Genomic DNA, 18,874 nt, shown 5'->3' with positions numbered 1-18,874 from the left:
GATATGCAAATCTCCATCCACGTGAAATTCGTCGAAAGAATTCCAACCCATGTATTGACTGATGTTAATGCGCATGGCAGCCATTTTTTAAAGAAAAGGTAAACCAAGCGCCCAAGCGAGAGAACAGCACACAAAATGTTTCAATACAGAAATTTGAAGAACGCATTGGATGATCTCAGGTTTAGGTTTTGGAAAACGGAAGATTATAATGGGACCGATTGGAAGCAATTTGACCACATTCCTTATCGGCATCAGGGATGGATAGATAGATAGATAATCCTGTATCAGCTTTTTGGCTAAAATAAAGCCCAAGATTAAATGTAATGCCTTTTTTGTCAGCTTGGATCTCGTATGGCTCTCTTGTGGAAACCATGAATTGGCATTGATTTCAATTTCAATTGTTTTTTGGAGCAAGCAATAAAATTGATAAAGGGTTTGTCCCGCCCACTCTGCGCATTGACTTTATAACTTTTAACATCCTAAATGATAGGATGAAAAAAACAAAATTCTGTTCTTATCAGTTTAACATCTAATACGTTTCGTATCTGGGGAGCAAATATTAAATTCATTTTTGGAACACGAAGATGGGACATGGGCTTACTCTTTCCACTCCAAAAAAAACAAAACATAAGAAAAGAAGATGGATAGATGGATGGATAGACAGACAGATAGATAGATAGATAAATAGATCGATAGATAGACAGATAGATAGATAGATAGATATCAAAAGAGAGTGAATGATGCACCAACAATGAAGAATATTTTATTTCTAGCCTGCCCCGACAGATAGTGAGATGCCGAAATGTCTTGGAAGCAGAATTCAAGTGTTGGAAACCAACACAATTCACAGTAAGTTAAGCGTTGGCAGAAAAATACGATTGTGGAAACGGAACATTTCGCACAAAGCGTTGTGTTTGGATTTGGGAGATATATTTGCGGTCACAAGAAAGGGTGAGTTTGAGAAAATCCTTGACTGAAAGACGAGTGGTGAACACGCCGAAAGCAGCAATTGTTTATCAATGCTTTGATAGATAGGGATAATTGTCAGATGATGTCTCGTTGTCGAAGTTATTACAGAAACTACTGCAGGTAATTTCATTTAAATATAACAACTTAACAAAACACGTAAGCACTTTAAGTGTTGATCTAATTAGCTTACCACAAGACTTCACGCCATTGTCCCTGGACAATTTAAATAAGTAACATTTTCACTATGCAGTTGAAGAGCACAATATTGATTTAATCACTACGCCGAGATGACTGACCCTGGCGGCTGCATCGAGGGTGTTAAAGTATAAAGACGACTAGAACGGGACCGCACAGAAGGACACGTCTAAACGACCCATGTCGATTCCCACCTCTTTGACAGCAATTATTGCCTCTTGTACCGCCGACATTTAATCTCCAGACCATAAGAATTCGGTTCGTGCGTTTTCCTCTCGTCTCTTCTTTCTATTGCCAGATTATTTTAAACGTTCGCCTTCCGGTAATCAAAAATGCTGGCATTGGAAACAACGTATGCTTATTTACTAGATCCAGCACCGCCTATCAAATTGCCCGTTCCCTGCGCAGCTCTGAGAAGAACAACCATAGTTTCTCTCGTCTTCTCGTGTAACAATTTGATCGCTCGAAGCTAACAAATCCTTCTTTCATCCTCTCTCAGGCCATGCCATCCATGTTAATGAATATCGTAAATAGACTCATTGCTCCAGTAGAATCTAACCAAGATTGAAGGTTTAGCATTATTTCTTTGTTTTTGTATTCTATCATTGGAATTTTACCGACCCCGTGGAAACGGACTTCGGTGTGAACAGTAACCCGATACTTTCGCACCGCTGGGTAAATTTCAGAGGGGCTGTCAAGTGGTGGGTCACGATCGCAAATTTCCTCGGAGTGCAGGCAAGTGAAGCTGTTGGGCAGACAAAAATCGGAGGGCGCTTATTAAGAGGATATGTTCAAGCCCATTTCCTATTGTGCAGGCAGCACCCGGGTCTCCCCGAGGGATCATTTGAAATAACTTTGGAATCCTCAAGCAGTGGCCCTTCGCTGCATCAAGTATGTGACAGCTGCCTTGTTCCAGGGATAGGGGAGTGCATCAGGTTCCACACCAATCTGCTTAGTCGGGTCTCGGGGGGTGATAGAATTTGCGGCATTTTCCGGATTCCCTCAGGCCAGAGGATAATCGACAAGCCGCATATGCCCACCAAGCCAGCAGCCTCCGTAAGGGTTTACCTTAGTCTGTGACAATCATAAAACAATCCTGAAGTTGTGTGTACGGTTCCATGGAAGCTACCACGACTTGTATATTCTGAGACAATCGTCAGTGTCTCAGCTCTCCAGGCCAGCCAATAATCACCATGGAGGGATTCTGGGTACCAAGTCATTGACAATAGAAATATGGATGCTTACACTTTTACGGAATCCCAGCGGAGAGACAGAGGAAACATACAACTAAACCCTACAATTCAACAGGCTATCAACCTTGTAAAAATGTTCAGATGCTTGGAGAGATCTGCTGGAGATCTACAGGACACGCTGTCAAAGGTCACCTGTATGGCGCTGGTATGCTGTTCCCTGCGCAACAGGACTGCAGATTCAAGATTAATTGGCATTAATATGCAATCCAGGCAGTCACGCGACTCAGCCATAACTTGAGGTTTATTCTGAGAGATTGTTAAACATATCTGGAGATGATTTAATCTTCTCCCTAGCGTAGCCTCTGTGCCGGTTCACGAAACACCCTGGCCATCCCAGTGACCCTGGGACTATATAATTTCAAGGGATATATTTACCATTGCTATCATTCTCTGCACCCTCATAATCATAGAATCCCTACAGTGCAGATGGAGGACATTGGGCCCATTGAATCTGCGCCGCTCCTGCGTAAGAGCACCCTACACTGGCCCACTCCCCGCCATATACCGTAACCCTAGCAAACCTGCACATCTTTGGACACTCAATTTAGCATGGCCAATCTGCCTAACCTGCGCATCTTTATGGCCTCCAGCTCAATGGGCGCCACGTGGTAACGGCGCAGAAGTGGCAGACGGCACATTGTATAATGCATTAGAAGGCCGTCAAACATGCCTCATTCATCTGTCACTTTGACATTCCGTGAAAATATATCACCTAGGGAGACTGCAAATGCAACTATGTGGGTTTACGAGAACTCTTTGGGGGTATTCCTGTGTTGTGCTCTCCCAATACCTGCCGATGCTGTGGAGCCAGGGAGATATCTTTCCCTTTCTCGTCCATGAGATGGACGTGGTGGGCGGCCTCGGGGTGCCTGAGCTCTAGCGTCACCGGCGGGCCATCAGCAGCAGTTCTCAAGGCTTCATGAACTGTTGATATCACCAGCAAAGGGGAAGAGAATGCACTGTCAATGCAAATGTGCCTTCAGAAGAGACTCTATGGGTTTTATGCAGCCATTGCTCCATCTTTTCAGGACCTGCCTGCCCATCTCTGCTTATCTAATCGGGTGGATACCTGGAAACAGGTCCAGTCGTGCCTACCTGCTACCCTTTCTAACCGTGAGTCAATGCCCGGCGCTATGTAAGTGCTGGGGTATTGACTGGTGGAAAGAATGCCAGACCAATGTGACATAATCCCGTTAAATGTTGGATTATCCTCTGAAGATTCTGCATCTTGTTCTTCAACCATTATTGGTCGCTCACCCGGAATGGAGATAATGGGCAGAATGGCTTCCCTCTTTGCCGTAACTCTCTGACGTCATGAATTTGCGGGAGGGACAAGGTTGATGTCAGGACTTTGCGCTTGAAACCACCTCCTGTCGCCTGTCCCTGAACTAGAGCCCGCTCTGTTATTTAGTTCTCATCAAATGTTTGGATGCAGGCATTCATCACATTACATCACCTCACCCTCAGCGATATGATGCCGTGCTGCAAACTATCATAATTCCAGTCCCCTGAACCTTTTGAATGATCATCGCTATGAATAGTGCAGCGTCATCAGTGGTTCTCTCCAACTTGGCATTGTGAGGATGCTTCTCAGACGATCACCTGCGTTCACGATGTAATTTGTTTCTTATATGTCGGCTGTGCTCTTCAGCTTCAGCCAGTTTCCATGTAGTGCAGTACACCACTGGGAGGTGTACCTCAAGCATGTATTCAACTACACTTTATCTCACAGGTCGTATCGGTGCATGAGTTGATCTCACATCTCTTAGGCGCTGTTTATGAGATGCAGAGCTGTGGACTCGCTAATATGAATACTATTTACCTTTCCACACTGTACCAGATAATTGAAATGTATTTGGCTGTTGCCTGCAGCTTGTTTATGTAACGCTCCCGAGATTACTGACCTCCTTGGCCATGCTTCTCCATGAGGCTGACTTGCCTCCTCCTCCCTTTCACTGGGAGTAGCACCTCCCTCTGTTTCGTTGTCACCTGCAGCAGCACCTCCAGGGCGGCGGCAGGAACCCTTGACGCCTGATTTATCCCTCTTCTCTTTCTGAACACGGCTGTAATTATTGCTGGCTTGCAGTTCTCTGACGCAACTCATATATATCGAGTAAAGATTTGAATATTATAACCCAAATATCTGCTTTTTCCACCCACTATTCCTGCAACAAACGAGGATGGAACCATCCGAACAGGGCGACTTCCATAGTTTCATAAAGTAATCAGTAAATGTTTATTGTTGTCAGATCAGTGAAGGTAGACTGGAAGGCTGGTTCACAGAGTCTTTTCGGGACAATTTCTTAGACAGTACATTACGGAACCAAACAGAGAGCAAGTTGTTCTCGTGTACAATGAGGCAGGATTAATGAATGATCTCGTAGTAAAGAAGTCTCGAGGTAATAGTGATCAGAACATGTAGAATTAAGCATCAACATCGAATTCAACAACTTCAGATGATGAGCTCCATCCCACCTCAACCCATTTGTTTTCATGCCATTTCATTTTAATTGCCTTTTACCATTTCTTTCTTTCTTGTCTTTCTTAATATGTATTTAACCACCCCCCCCCCCCCCCCTCATCTTATCCACTTTTCCTCACCCGTTCTCCTTTTTGCTTCCCCCTCGCCCGACATCTACATCTGTCACAATTCACCCTCTGATGTTATTTCCTCTGCTATATGGCCTTTCACATTGTTTGTTCTCTCTGGGGACTGGCATTCCCCTTGGTTTCTGTGACCACGAGCACCTGGTTTCCCTGGGTTTCTGTGGCTATGACTTATCTTTCATTCTCACTCTACAGTATAAATATTTCCCACTATCTCTGTCTGTTAGCTTTGACAAAGAGTCATCTGGAGTCGAAACGTTAGCTCTTTTCTCTCCCTCCAGATGCTGCCAGATCTGCTGAGATGTTCCAGCATTTTCTCTTTCGTTTCAGATTCCAGCATCCGCAGTAATTTGCTTTTAAATAGAATTAAGCATTCCGTTTGTGGATTAAAGTCAAAAGTTTTAACATTTATTAAAAGCAAGGGTATGAAGACTCAGGATGCTGAAGCAAACTGGGAAAAGAGGTTAAGGGGTAGATCAATTGAAATACACTGGGAGGAATTTAAGGAATGTTTCATAACGTTCAGCAAAAGTATGTTCCACTGAGAAAGAAGATTCTAATAGACGAATGCAGCATTGGTGTCGAACTAATGAAGTTAAAGATAGTATCCAAGTCACAAGAATAGTTTAAAATTCTGCGAAGATTTGTGATCGTAAGATTCGGATATAATTTGGAAAAAAAAACAGTCACTAAAATGTAATGAAGAGAAATTAGAATAAGAGACAATGCGATCTAAAAATATAAAAACAGATGGTAGGAGTTTCTAGTAGTATTTAAAAAGGGAAAGAGTAACTAAAGTAAGTGTGGTACTTCTAAAGCATGAGTTCCTCTGCAGTATGAATTTAATCAAGGGGAATAAGGAAACAACGGAAGTATTGAGCATTGGATATTTTGTCTGTCTTCAATATGGAAGACACAAATAGCATCCCAGAAATACCTGTAAATCAAGAGATGAAAGGGAAAGAAGGAATTAAAATAATTACAGTCACCAGGGAAATGCAGCGAGAAAATCATGAGAACCACATGCAGACAAGTCACGAAGAGTTGTTGGACGTATTCAAAGAGTGATAAAGGAAGTTGCTGATGAGATAGAGAGGCATGTGTTTTAATCTTCCAAAATTTGTTGATTCTGGAACCGTACCATTAGATTAGGAATATCAAATGTACCACCTCAAGTTAAGAAAGCTGCAGACCGGCAGTCCGACCTGTAAGGATTTTTCCAATTGGAAAAAAAATCAAATTCGCCATCAGGGGTCGGAAGAGGGCTTGCACATGATGTGGAAGCCATTCGCCAACTTGTTCCATGGCCTGTTTGTAGCCAACAGCCAATGGGAGTGGGTGTTGGGGGGGGGGGGGGGAGAAACAGCCGAGCCATGGTTAGAAAAAGGAAGAGAAGGGGGGTGAGCAGAGTATGTGGGGGTGTCGGGAGTGGGGGTGTAAAAATCCACAAGAAGACAGCGAGGACAAGGGAATAAGTCGGAGGACAAAAATAAGACTAGAGGCCATAATAACAAATGATAAAGCAGAAGTTAGGGCCAACAGCAGGCAATGCAGCTGAGGCTGACTGGACAAATAAAGTACACAGCCACCAATGAGAGACAAAGCAGGCAACTGTAAATATGTACTGCGGAACTAGTCTGTTTGTACTGGGTGAACTTGTTTGATTTTCTTCTTTTTCCCTTTATGATTGTTAAATTCTTTATTTTTTTGTAACATGTATCTTTTGTTTTTTTCCTTCTTGAATAAACGAGAACCATAGCCGGATTACTTTCTGTAAAATAATACTCGCGAGTAGGACATCTGTAATGTAACGTTCAAGCTAGAAATACATAATGTGAAACAAATTGTATAATGTGAAAATCCACTAAAAACATGTTTTTACAAAGAAACGAAAGAGACAGAAAACAGAAACAGGCCAGTTAGCTTAACATCTGTATTAGATACAATGCTAGAAACGATTATTATGAAGGTTATAGTAGGGCACATAGAAAAATCTTACTGGAATTAGGCAGTTTTAAAAAAAAGTGTTTTTATTGGTTTTCACATTTTTATGTTGCACATTTCAGTTTGTACACTAACTTACAAGTTTCGTAACCACTTATAGTACAAAGTAAAGCAACCAAGGAAAGAATAAGATTACAAAAGAAAGGGCGGCACTGCTGCCTGACCATCTTCGATCCCGGCTCAGGGTCACTGTCTGTGTAGAGTTTGCACATTCTCCAGATTGTGCGTGAGTCTCACACCCAGCACCAAAAGATGCACTGCGTAGGTGTGTTGGCCATGCAAAATTGGCACTTAACTGGAAAAAAAAAGAATATATTCCAAAAGACAGATAAACTAAAGAACGAGAAGGAAGACACAGACAAATAAGAATCTCGATAAATATTTACATCTACATGCCCCCCCCCCCTCCCCCCCACCACTTGTGAACCCCGTTTGGCCGATCTGCCTCAGTTCCCTTTCCCAGTGTTGTACCTAGCTTCCATTACTCAGCATATTGCTGCTGCTCTGGTTTTCCACTTGCCCTTGAGCGCTCCCCTGCAGCTATGCCCTTGTGTCTCACATTCTTTTGTTCAAAAGGGCGAAGGAGATTTCAGGTTTTGTGATTCAAAATGGTTTTTACCAATTCAAACTTATGCCATTTGGCATGAAAAATGAACCAGTCACATTTCAATGGTTAGCTAACAAAGTCATTTCAGGAGTGCACAATTGTGTGGTGGACATAGATGATCTGACACTTTTTAGTCAGACATGAAAAGAACATTTGAAGCATCTGATGGAGTTATTTGATTGCCTTCGGGAGGCAGGTTTGGTGAGAAACCTAGCCAAAAGTGAGTTTGGAAACGCCTAAGTCATGTTCCTTGGCCATACAATTGGACATGGACAAATGGCCCCACAGGATGCAAATGAAATGAAAAATGAAAATTGCTTATTGTCACAATTAGGCTTCAAATGAAGTTACTGTGAAAAGCCCCTAGTCGCCACATTGCGGTGCCTGTTCGGGGAGGCTGGTACGGGAATTGAACAGTGCTGCTGGCCTGCCTTAGTCTGCTTCAAAAGCCAACTATTTAGCACGGTGCTAACCAAAAGTTATTGGGGGAGTTCCCAATACCTTCGACACAAAGGGACATAATGTGATTTCTTGGCATGAGTGGTCTTTACCATATATTTGTGCAGAATTTTAGCAGCGTTATTGTTTGACTGCGTAGCAAATTTCAGTGGACGGTGGAGTGTCAACAGGCATTTGACGGCCTGAACGCTGTGTTACCCACTGCTCCTGTGTTGGCCACCCCAAATTACACAAAACCCATTCAAGGTGGCTGTCAATGCGAGTGATGTTGGGTAGGTGCTGTGCTCTTGCAAGAAGATGACGAAGGAACAGCACGGTAGTATTGTGGATAGCACAATTACTTCACAGCCCCAGGGTCCCAGGTTCGATTCCCGCCTTGGATCACTGTCTGTGCGGAGTCTGCACATCCTCCCCGTGTGTGCGTGGGTTTCCTCCGGGTTCTTCGGTTTCCTCCCACAGTCCAAAGATGTGCAGGTTAGGTGGATTGGCCATGATAAATTGCCCTTAGTGTCCAAAATTGCCCTTAGTGTTGGGTGGGGTTACTGGGTTATGGAGATAGGGTGGAAGTGTTGACCTTGGGTAGGGTGCTCTTTCCAAGAGCCGGTGCAGACTCGATGGGCCGAATGGCGTCCTTCTGCACTGTAAATTCTATGAAATTCTATGAACATTGGGTATTTTTGGCCTATTGGGTATTTTTCCAAAAGGTTAAATTACCACCAGAGGAAGTATTCATGCGACAGGTCATGTGTTACTTCATGGCCTGTAGCACGGCTTCAGTGATGTCACTTGTGAGTGGAGCTGAGCTCTGGCTGTCAGATGAGAGGGAGTTTAGTGTTTGGGTTTCAGTTTCCGTTTGTTGCTTTGGATTTCAGAAGAAGAAAGCAGTGTTTCAGTTTTCATTTTAAAAGCTGTTCCAGTGAACTGAAGGCACATTGGGTGTGGCAAACTGCCTTGTGAACTTTAAAGATAGAGTTGCTTTCCGGAAGGAGTTTTGAATTTGCTGGATTGAACTAGATCAGAAGCTCAGGGAAAGGGCCGGTCCCATTCAAGTGAGATTACAGAGTGCTGGGCCACGCCGTTGAAAGGGGTTTTGGTTTATTGGATTTTGTTATTGATTTGGGTCAGCTACGGGGGATTCTTTACGGGTTGTGTACATAGATTACTGTAGCTGTTGTGTTTTCTTTATGTTTGTAATTGATACCAAATTATTGCTGTGTTTTATATATGTTTAACTGCACTCTTATAATCAAATTTGTTGTGACTAGGAAGTGCCTAGGAAGTCTGATGAATCACATCTGAAGTGAAGGCTCTTGTGCTCATCCGAGCAAAATTCAACATAAAAGTTATAGGTCAAGAGAACTTCATAATACACTTTGGAGTTTCTAAGCCCTGGCCCATAACAGTAGGTTAGCGCATGGTGTGGTTGAATGGCGCCAATAATTACGTCTATAATGGAAGGGTATAGTAAAAGAACAATATGGATTTCGTATGGATTTAGAGGGCGTTATCTGCCAGAAGAGTTAGAAGTTCCTATGCACAATGAGTAAAACAAATATAGAGGTTGGTACTAATATATTCCTATTAGATATTAATTGGGTATAAAGTATACAACATTCTGAATAACAATACAAGTTGCTTTATGAAATGTTAAGGTACTGCAGGCCAACTCTGAGAAACTGAAAATGCTCTTTAAAAATATTTCGGATGTATCAAAGGATTTATGTAACTACTTACGGATTTACATCTACTTCGGTGATAAATGTGTTGTTTACTTTAATGTTTTGTGTTATTTTATCATTCTTAATTAAATGTCTTTGGAGTCTTTGTGACGCATGGTAACGTCCCGGCCGCTGGACTAGAAACTGCAGTTTCGGATCCATCGTCCAGACCTGTTCGCCACAAATAGGAGCGTTCAACGCGGTTCAGTGAGTTGGCAATCGGCACCCGTCTCCCACTCCCCCCCCCCCCCCCCCACTTTTCCCGAAAGGGTTAAAAAGAAGTGTCTGTGAAGAAGAAACGCTTCAAAAACTGTCCTGTGGATACAAAGGGGAACATTGCCACCTGCTGCTTTCGTTACGTACTGCACACAGAGATGACATCGTAGCTTTCGAATGGTACCTGCTATGACTTTGGAATTGTCCATCAGGTACATCAATATTTATGAACTTTGGGATAATCATAGACTCGAGATTGTATTGTTATTCAGAATGTTGTCATGAATTGAAAATACTTCAAATCAAGAATTGGCCCGTGGTTTCCCAGGTATGTTCATTAAAGAAGGGATCGTCCACAGCGAATAGAAAATATGTCCCGGTAGAATGCGGAGACCATCAGACAGGTAGATACGGATTTCTTCTGAACATCTGCAGGAGCTGCCACTGTGGATTGAGTGACGGTCGAGGAGATACCTGGTTGATAGTTGCACACGTGTTTTGGGGGTCGGGTCATTGCAATACACGTTGGAATTGTTGTTCGAGTGGATTCAGCGCAAAACGTGTTCAGGATGCTGCAGTTCACAGAAATTAGAGTAAAACTTTAACAAAGACAACCACAATGATACACGTCAGTATTATATCAGCGGTGTAGTTTTAGTGTGGAAGTAAATCGCCCGCCTTCCCGAGCGACTGTGCAAGGAGGAAAAGGAGATCGTAAAAAACAGCCAAGAAGAAAATGTGCTTCGCTGGCTCACTTGTATCTAAAATAACGTCAGTGTATCTGTACGCTTATCACACATTTCAAATTTATGATGACAGGTATAGCATCAGCATCAATCAGCCAAACAATGGAGCAAGAAATGGGATTTAAAACAGGGAGCTTTAGTATGCTGATTCTGTCACTCGGTTGGCAACTCACCACGGCAGCTGGAGAAATCCATTTCAATCAATTCAATAAATCTGGAAGAAATAATACTTATAATAGGGCTCACCATAAAATCATTGAATCAAAAATTACCAATTTGCTTATTTAGCACAATTTAATGCTGGAAATCTGACATCTTCACTTAGCATATATGTAATTCCAAAACTACAACCTTTGATTGACTCTCAGTTTCTCACGGAAAAGGTGCAAAAAGCCACTCAGGTGCAATAAACCACGACCACATTGAACGGATGAATGACACAGACAGTGCAAAGAATAAAGGCATCCTCAGCCTAGTGAACGCTGGCACTAATTTCATAGAATGTACAGTGCAGATGGAGGCCATTCGGCCCATCGAGTCCACATTGAACCTTGAAAAAGCACCCGACTTAAGCCTATGCCTCCACCCTATACCCGTACCCAGTAACCCTCACCGAACCATTTTTGAACACTAAGGAGCAATTTAGCGTGGCCAATCCATCTTACCTGCATATCTTTGGACGTGGGAGGAAACCGGAGCGCCCGGAGGAAACCCACGCAGACACGGGGAGAAAGTGCAAACTTCGCACAGACAGCCCCCCGAGCTTTGTATAGTTTCTTAAAAGTTGATAGTTGCTTAAAAGCGGGTGCTCTCCGGGGTGGATGAGCCACTCCTCTTAACTAATGGAGAACATAGTAAAGAAATAGGCCTTTGCCTGAAACAATGGATATTACCGTCCACTAGAGCCTCCTTGCCCATTTATTTACTCATCATGTTTTATAAGGTAACACTCCACTTTTCACACATACGCTCTTCCAGTATCCCATTAATTGCATCTGTACTATATGCTTCAGACACCAGCCACTCTCTCTGGTAGGGAGTTCCTTTTTCTCACAATTATTTGAGTAGAGACAATTTTTTTCTGAATTACCGATTCGATTTCTTGATGACTATTACACTGGTAGTCGCTCGTTAAGCTTTCTCAGAAGAGCAAATGAAATGAAATGAAATTAAAATCACTTGTCAAGTAGGCTTCAATGAAGTTACTGTGAAAGGCCCCTAGTCACCACATTCAGGCACCTGTTCGGCTCCGAATCCATTCTATCAAGCCTTTCGAAATTATGAACACTGTCGATAAGTCACTCCTCAGCCTTATTTTGTCCAGGGAAAAGAGACCCAACCTCTCCATCAGTCACTGACATACATACACTCGTATTTTTTTGGCAATAATTCTTGTAAACCGTCTGCTTCCTCGCTAGGAGTAAATCCAGTGACATGACCCCAGCTGTGAACATTGCTACCATTGCCTGTCACCTCTTTTTAAGGCGTTGAAAATTCAATAGGGTAGGACAAGTAAGATTCATGATGTGCATGTTAATGATTCGTTACTACATTTATCATTTCCAGATTTCTTCGAAACTAGGGATTCAATTATGTTCCTGCCACTGACATAAGTTTTATTGGTGTATGCTTATCTGCACTCTTCTATCCAAGTTCTTCAATATACGTAATGCATTAGCTTTTTAAAAATAAATTTAGAATATTCAATTCATTTTTTTTCAAATGAAGGATCAATGTAGCGTGGCCAATCCACCTACCCTGCACATCGTTTGGGTTGTGGGGGGGAAACCCACGCAAACATGGGGAGAATGTGAAAACACCACACGGACAGTGATATGGAACCGGGATTGAAGCTGGGACCTCGTGGCCGTGAAGCAGTCTTGCAACCACTGCGCCACCGTGATGCCCAGATACGTATTGCATTAGCCATATGGAAGTCCTCTGGCACATATATTTTTTCCAATGAATTGTTAATTATGTGCAGCGATGTCTCTGTTATCTCTTGCCAGGAATCTTTTGAAATACCAATCACAAAGGCAACTGAAATCTCAAGGACAGTTAACGGTGGGCAATATAAGTGTTCGCCTGGTCAATGAGGCCCACCTTCCGTCAAAATTAAAAAACACGGGTGCAAATCCAGGCATCGGGGTTTATCCCCTTTGAATACGAACAGTTTATTGTAACCCTAAAAACACGTTAAATGTACTTACCTCATTCCTCAAATCTTCATCCAACGTCATGTCCAGCTCCTTTTCTCCGGGTGCTACATAAAAGGTTACTCTACTCGTTAATATTTCATGATGAGCAGGTGCTATATCAGCATGGACAGAGAATTTGTTAAAAGAGAACAGAGATTCGGAGTGAATAGATAATTTCCAACTTTGCACACGTTAACTAGTGGAGAACCATATTGGTCAAGCTGGACGTCGACTATTTACAATCTGTATTAATTAGTTAAATGAATGGTCCATTTCTATTGCAACCACATTTTCTGCTGATACATAAGCATTTAGGAAAAAAATTGTGAGGAAAATACAAAGAGTAAATGTATGTAAAAAAGCCTAAGGTTTGGGGAAAATGCTGACAGATGGTGTACAATGTGGAAATATGAGGTCATGCGCTTTGGCAGGAAAGGCAGAAAAGTAGATTATTTTTGAACTGGAGATATACTGCACAATGCTGTAATGCAGATGAGTCTGGGTGTCATTGCATGTAGCACACAAGACGTTAGCTTGCATATACAACAAGTAATTCAGAAGGCAAATAATGACTTTCATTGCAAGATTGATTGAGTATAAATGTAGGATAATATTGTTAAAATTGTACACGTCGTTGGTGAAACTATGCCTAAAACATTCTTTTGTTCTCCTTACTTAGGGCGGGATATGCTTCCGTTGGAAATAATTCAGAGAACGATCACCAGGCTGATTCCTGGAGTAAAGTGGTTTTCTAATGAGGAAAGATAGTTCAAGTTGGGCCTGGGGTTTAGAAGAGTGGGGTATTCCTATTGGAATATGTACATTCTTTTGTGGGGCCTGGCAGGGTAGGTGCGTAGAGGGTATTAAGAGCCCTACCCGTTGATTCCCTTAATTCCTATTTCTATTATTTTGTCGTTATAGTTTTTGGTCCATGATTCATTAACGGGGAAATATGTTTAAGTCGAGCAGAAGAAGTAAAGACATCAAAGTGACAAAACAGTATACTGTGTTATAAAGTATTACATTATGGACAGAAGATTTATTTTAATGCAAGAGGCCTAACGGGCAAGGCAGATAAACTGAAGGCATGGATAGGTACATGGGACTGGGATATTATAGCTATTACTGGAACATGGCTAAAGGTGGGGCGGGACTGGCAGCTCAATGTTCCGGGGTGCAGATGCTATAGGAAAGATAGACCAGGAGATAGGAGAGGAGGGGGAGTTGCATTTTTGATTAGTGACAACATCACGGCAATACAGAGAGAGGATAAATCCAAAGGTTCGCCCACTGAGTCCATATGGGAACAACTGAAAAATAAGAAGGGTGAGATCACTTTGAAAGGACTGTACTATAGGCCCCCAAATAGTCAGTGGGAAATCGAGAAGCAAAAATGTAAGAAGATTGCAGATAGCTGCCGGAAAAATAGAATGGTAATAGTAGGGGACTGTAACGTTCCCAACATTAACTGGGACAGCCATAGCACCAGGGGTTTGGATGGAGAGAAATTTGTCGAGTGTATTCAGGAAAAAACTCCTCATTCAATATATGGATGGCCCAACTAGAGAGGGGGCAAAACTTGACCTACTCTTGGGGAATAAGGAAGGGCAGGTGACGGAAGTGCTAGTGAAGGATCACTTTGGGACCAGTGACCATAATTCCATTAGTTTTAAGATAGCTGTGGATAATGATAGTCCCGGCCCAAAAGTTAAAATTGTAAATTGGAGCAAGGCCAATTTCGATGGTATTCAGCTGGAACGTTCAAAAGTTGATTGGGGGAGCCTATTTACAGGCAACGGTACAGCTGGTAAGTGGGAATCTTTCAAAAGTGTTAACTGGGGTTCAGGGTGAGCATATTCCTCTTAGAGTGAAGGGTAAGGTTCGTAGAAGTAGGGAACCTGGATGGCTCAGGATACTGAGGCTATGGTCAAAAGGAAGAAGGAGGCATATGATGTGCATGGCAGCTGGGATCAAGTGGATTCCTTGAAGAGTATAGGGCTTGCCGGCGTAGAGTTAAGAGAGAACTCTAGAGGGCAAAAAGGAGATATGAGATTGTCTTGGGAGATAAGGCAAAGGAAAATCCAAAGAGCTTTTACAGATACATAAAGGGCAAAAGATTGACCAGGGAGAGGGCAGGGCTTCTTAAGGATAAACAAGGTAATCTACATGCGGATCCGTAAGGGATGGGAGAGGTCCTAAATTAATAATTCTCATCAGTATTTACTGTTGAGAAAGACACGAATGTTAGGGAAATTGGGGAAATAAAAAGTGAGGAGTATACATATTACAGAGAAGGAAGTGCTTGTGGTATTAAAGTGCATCAAGATAGATAAGTCCCTGCGACCTGATAAAATGTATCGCAGGACGGTGTGGGAGGCTAGCAATGAAATTGCCGGCCCCCTAGCTGAGGTACTTGAATGGTCAACATCCACAGGAGAGGTGCTTGAAGATTGGGGGTTAGCAAATATTGTGCCCTTGTTTAAGAAGGGCTGTAGGGATAAACCTGGGAACTAGGGAACCAGGGATAAACCCGTACCAGCCTCCCCAAACAGGTGCCAGAATGTGGCAACTAGGGGCTTTTCACAGTAACTTCATTGAAGCTTACTCGTGACAATAAGCGATTTTCATTTAATTTTTCATTTCAACTACAGACCGGTGAGTCTCACTTCTGTAATGGGTAAATTGTTGGAAGTTATTCTGAGGGACAAGATTTACAGGTATTTAGACAGGCAAGTGCTAATTAGAGAAAGTCAGCATGGCTTTGTAAGGGGAAAGTCATGTCTCACAAATGTGATTGAGTTTTTTGAAGGGGTAACCAAGAAAGTAGATGACGGTAGTGTGGTCGATGTTGGCTCCATGGATTTTAGCAAAGCCTTTGACAAGGTAACGAATGGTATGCTGTTGCAAAAGGTTAAATCTCACAGAATCCAGGGTGAGGTAGCCAATTGGATACAAAATGGACTTGGCGACCAAAGTCAAAGGGTGGTTGTGGAGGGTTGTTATTCAAACTGGAGGCCTGTGGCCAGCACTGTGCCTCGGGGATTGGTGCTGGGTCCACTGTTATTTGTTACATATATAAATGATTTGGATGAGAATTTAGGAGGCATGGTGAGTAAGTTTGCAGATAACACCAAGATTGGTGGCATAGTGGATAGTGAAGAAGGTTATATAAGATTGCAACAGGATCTTGACCTATTGGGCCAGTGGGCCAATGAATGGCAGATGGAGTTTGGGAGTTGGGGAGAGTTACAGAACAAAGAGATCTAGGAGTACATGTTCATAGCTCCTTGAAGGTGGAGTAGTAGGTGAACAAGGTGGTGAAGAAGGCATTCAGCATGCTTGGTTTTCGTGGTCAGAATATTGAATACAGGATTTGGGATATCTTGTTGAAGTTGTACAAGACATTGGTAAGACCACACATGGAATACTGTGTTCAGTTCTGGTCACCCTATTATTGGAAGGATATTGTTAAACTAGAAAGAGTGCAGAAGAGATTTACGAGGATGCTGTCACGATTTGATGGTCTGAGTTACAAGGAGAGGCTGGATAGGATGGGACTTTTTCTCCTGGGGTGTAGGAGGCTTAGGGGTGAACTTATAGAGGTCTACAAAATAATGAGGAGCACAGATAAGGTAGATAGTCGGCATCTTTTCCCAAAGGTAGAGGGGAAATTTCTTCACACAGAGGGTGGTGAGCATCTGGAACGGGCTGCCAGAGGCAGTGGTAGAGGCGGTTACAATTCTATCCTTTAAAAAGCAGTTAGACAGTTACATGGGCAAGGTGGGTATAAAGGGATCGGAGCCTTAGTGATAGAAACCGGGCGACATGGACAAGCTGGGTCGAAGGGCCTGTTTCCATGCTGTAAACATCTATGACATTGATGGCTCTAAGAACCCAAATTTTATAGCACTCAAAAGATTGGAGGGGTTAATTTCGATTGGTTGACTGGTGGCGAATGGAATGACCAGAGACAGTATTCTGTGCGGCAACCAATGGAGATTAGTTCCTATCAGGTGTGGCGTTTTTGGAGAGAATCCAGGAGTAGCCACTGAACCTGGAAACAGCTCTCTGTCTCTCTCCCTCTCTCTCTGCTGCTTACTGTCAGAAGGCAGAAGCTTCTAGACTCTGAAAGAAGTCTTTCTCCCAAATGCTTACTATTTCTGTGAGTCAACAATGAAAAGAATTACAAGCTGAAAGAAAAGTAAATATCACCTGAAAGCCGAGACTGAAGAGGAAACTAACTGGAAGACGTCATCTGAAGCAAAGACTCTTATCCTTTAATTTTCTTCATTATTTTACACCTCTCTTTCCTCTCTGTGTTTGTTTGTCTGTCGTGCTGCATGTGTGTCCAGGGTGCAGCGAGTTAATGGGGGATGTGGGGGGTGGGGGTTGGTTAGAGATAAGACAATATTTAACCAGTCGAATGCATTGCCTATTTAATTAAAGTTACTGCTAATTATAAAAAAGTTAAATGTGTTTGAATTTAGAAACGTGGGGCTGGATTCTCTGCCTTGTGCTACTGGCAGTGGAGTTACTGATGAGGCAGAGATCCCAGGGTCTTGACAGAAATGGGACCGGCACTTGTTTCCGATGCTCTGGATCAAGGTTCATGCCCTGCGCGAGCAGGAGGATGCAACCACGTCATTAAGTCCCATTTGCATCTAGTTAGTGGGCCGGACAACATATTCTCACCAGCGTGATTCTCCGGTCTACTGAGCAAGAATCATGAAAAACTACTTGTCCTGACAAACGTAACCCTGATGCAGTGGACCACACGGGGGTACTCCGAATGTCCATCTGAGGGCCACGCTCCCAGCCCACAAAGCAAACCTGCCCAACAGCCCCCCCCCCCCCCCGACCCTCCACCTACAGAGTCTGCCCTGAAAACGGAATTTTCCAGATACCCCTTAACTAAAGGGATTCCCCACTGAGCCCCCAAAGAAGGATTTCACCCACAAACCTCCCAGAAAAAAGACCCCTGTCAGGAAGCCACCCCCACTCTTCAGAAGAGAGATCCCTGTCAGGAAGCCCTCCAGGAAAGAGACCGCTGCTGGTAACCCTCAGAATAGAGTCTCCTGTTTGGAAGCTAGAGAGTAGTCCAGATAGAGGCAGTGAAAACAAATCAGAGCTTTAACACTCATCTAGGCAATCACCTGCTGGTACAGATGTAGGAAGTTGCACCTCTCAACTCCTGGAAAGAGAAGACCTGTCAGCTGGGTTTAACACCTAGACCTTTGATCTGCAAGCAGCTCCTTCAATTCACTTGGATACTGAATTTAATAGGCTCTGATTGACAGCTTCCACACACCCCAGCTGTCAGTGTTATTACATTCATCTTCCTTCACTGTTGAAAACTCTGAAATGGTCTGAAGGCAATATTTCTAAACATCATGCTTTGATTGACAGCTCGTGAACCACTTCATACAGAATTACGTGCATTCCAGTCACCTCGCTTCATGGTTGAGGTATTTTGAAGTGGTCAGCTAGAAACTGACAGCACTTATCTCTGTTTGAGCAGTGGCCCGATTGCAGGTCCCCCGGCTGGCCACCACCCCCTCCACTCAGACATGGCAAAGCAATTCCCAACCTACCGCCCTCACCTCCCTGCATCGTAAAGCAGCCCCCCCCCCCCCCCCCATCTTGACTCAGACTCCACTCCCGCGTTTTCCACCTCGCCCTTTTGGAAGTACATAGTAATTTGACCTGCCTTCCAGAGACCCCCCCCAATTAAAGGGACCCTCAGAGACCCCAGAATGCATGAACTGCCCCAAAGGACCCTGAAAAGGAGAACCACAGAGATTTCCCCTAAACAGGAGGCCCCTCACAGACACCTGTTCAATAAAGGGACTCCCCAGAGGTGGCCTAAATAAAGGGACGCTCCCTAGACCCCTCAGAAAAGACG

General features: G+C 43.3%; 1 protein-coding gene and 1 gene segment (V, D, J or C); one reads left to right on the top strand and one right to left on the bottom strand.

Moving 5' to 3' along the window:
* LOC140415419 (uncharacterized) overlaps positions 1 to 18,874 on the bottom strand; it is a 136,527-nt gene that overhangs the window by 34,004 nt on the left and 83,649 nt on the right. The window contains 2 exon segments of the mRNA XM_072501056.1: positions 3,208 to 3,341; positions 10,503 to 10,600. Coding sequence (XP_072357157.1) covers positions 3,208 to 3,341; positions 10,503 to 10,600 — 232 coding nt within the window.
* LOC140410125 (immunoglobulin kappa constant-like) overlaps positions 1 to 18,874 on the top strand; it is a 65,426-nt gene that overhangs the window by 34,180 nt on the left and 12,372 nt on the right.

This window comes from Scyliorhinus torazame, chromosome 1, assembly GCF_047496885.1.
Source record: "Scyliorhinus torazame isolate Kashiwa2021f chromosome 1, sScyTor2.1, whole genome shotgun sequence".
NCBI lineage: Eukaryota > Metazoa > Chordata > Chondrichthyes > Carcharhiniformes > Scyliorhinidae > Scyliorhinus > Scyliorhinus torazame.
Note: the sequence above shows the minus strand (reverse complement) of the source record. Positions and strands in the feature narration are given on the sequence as shown.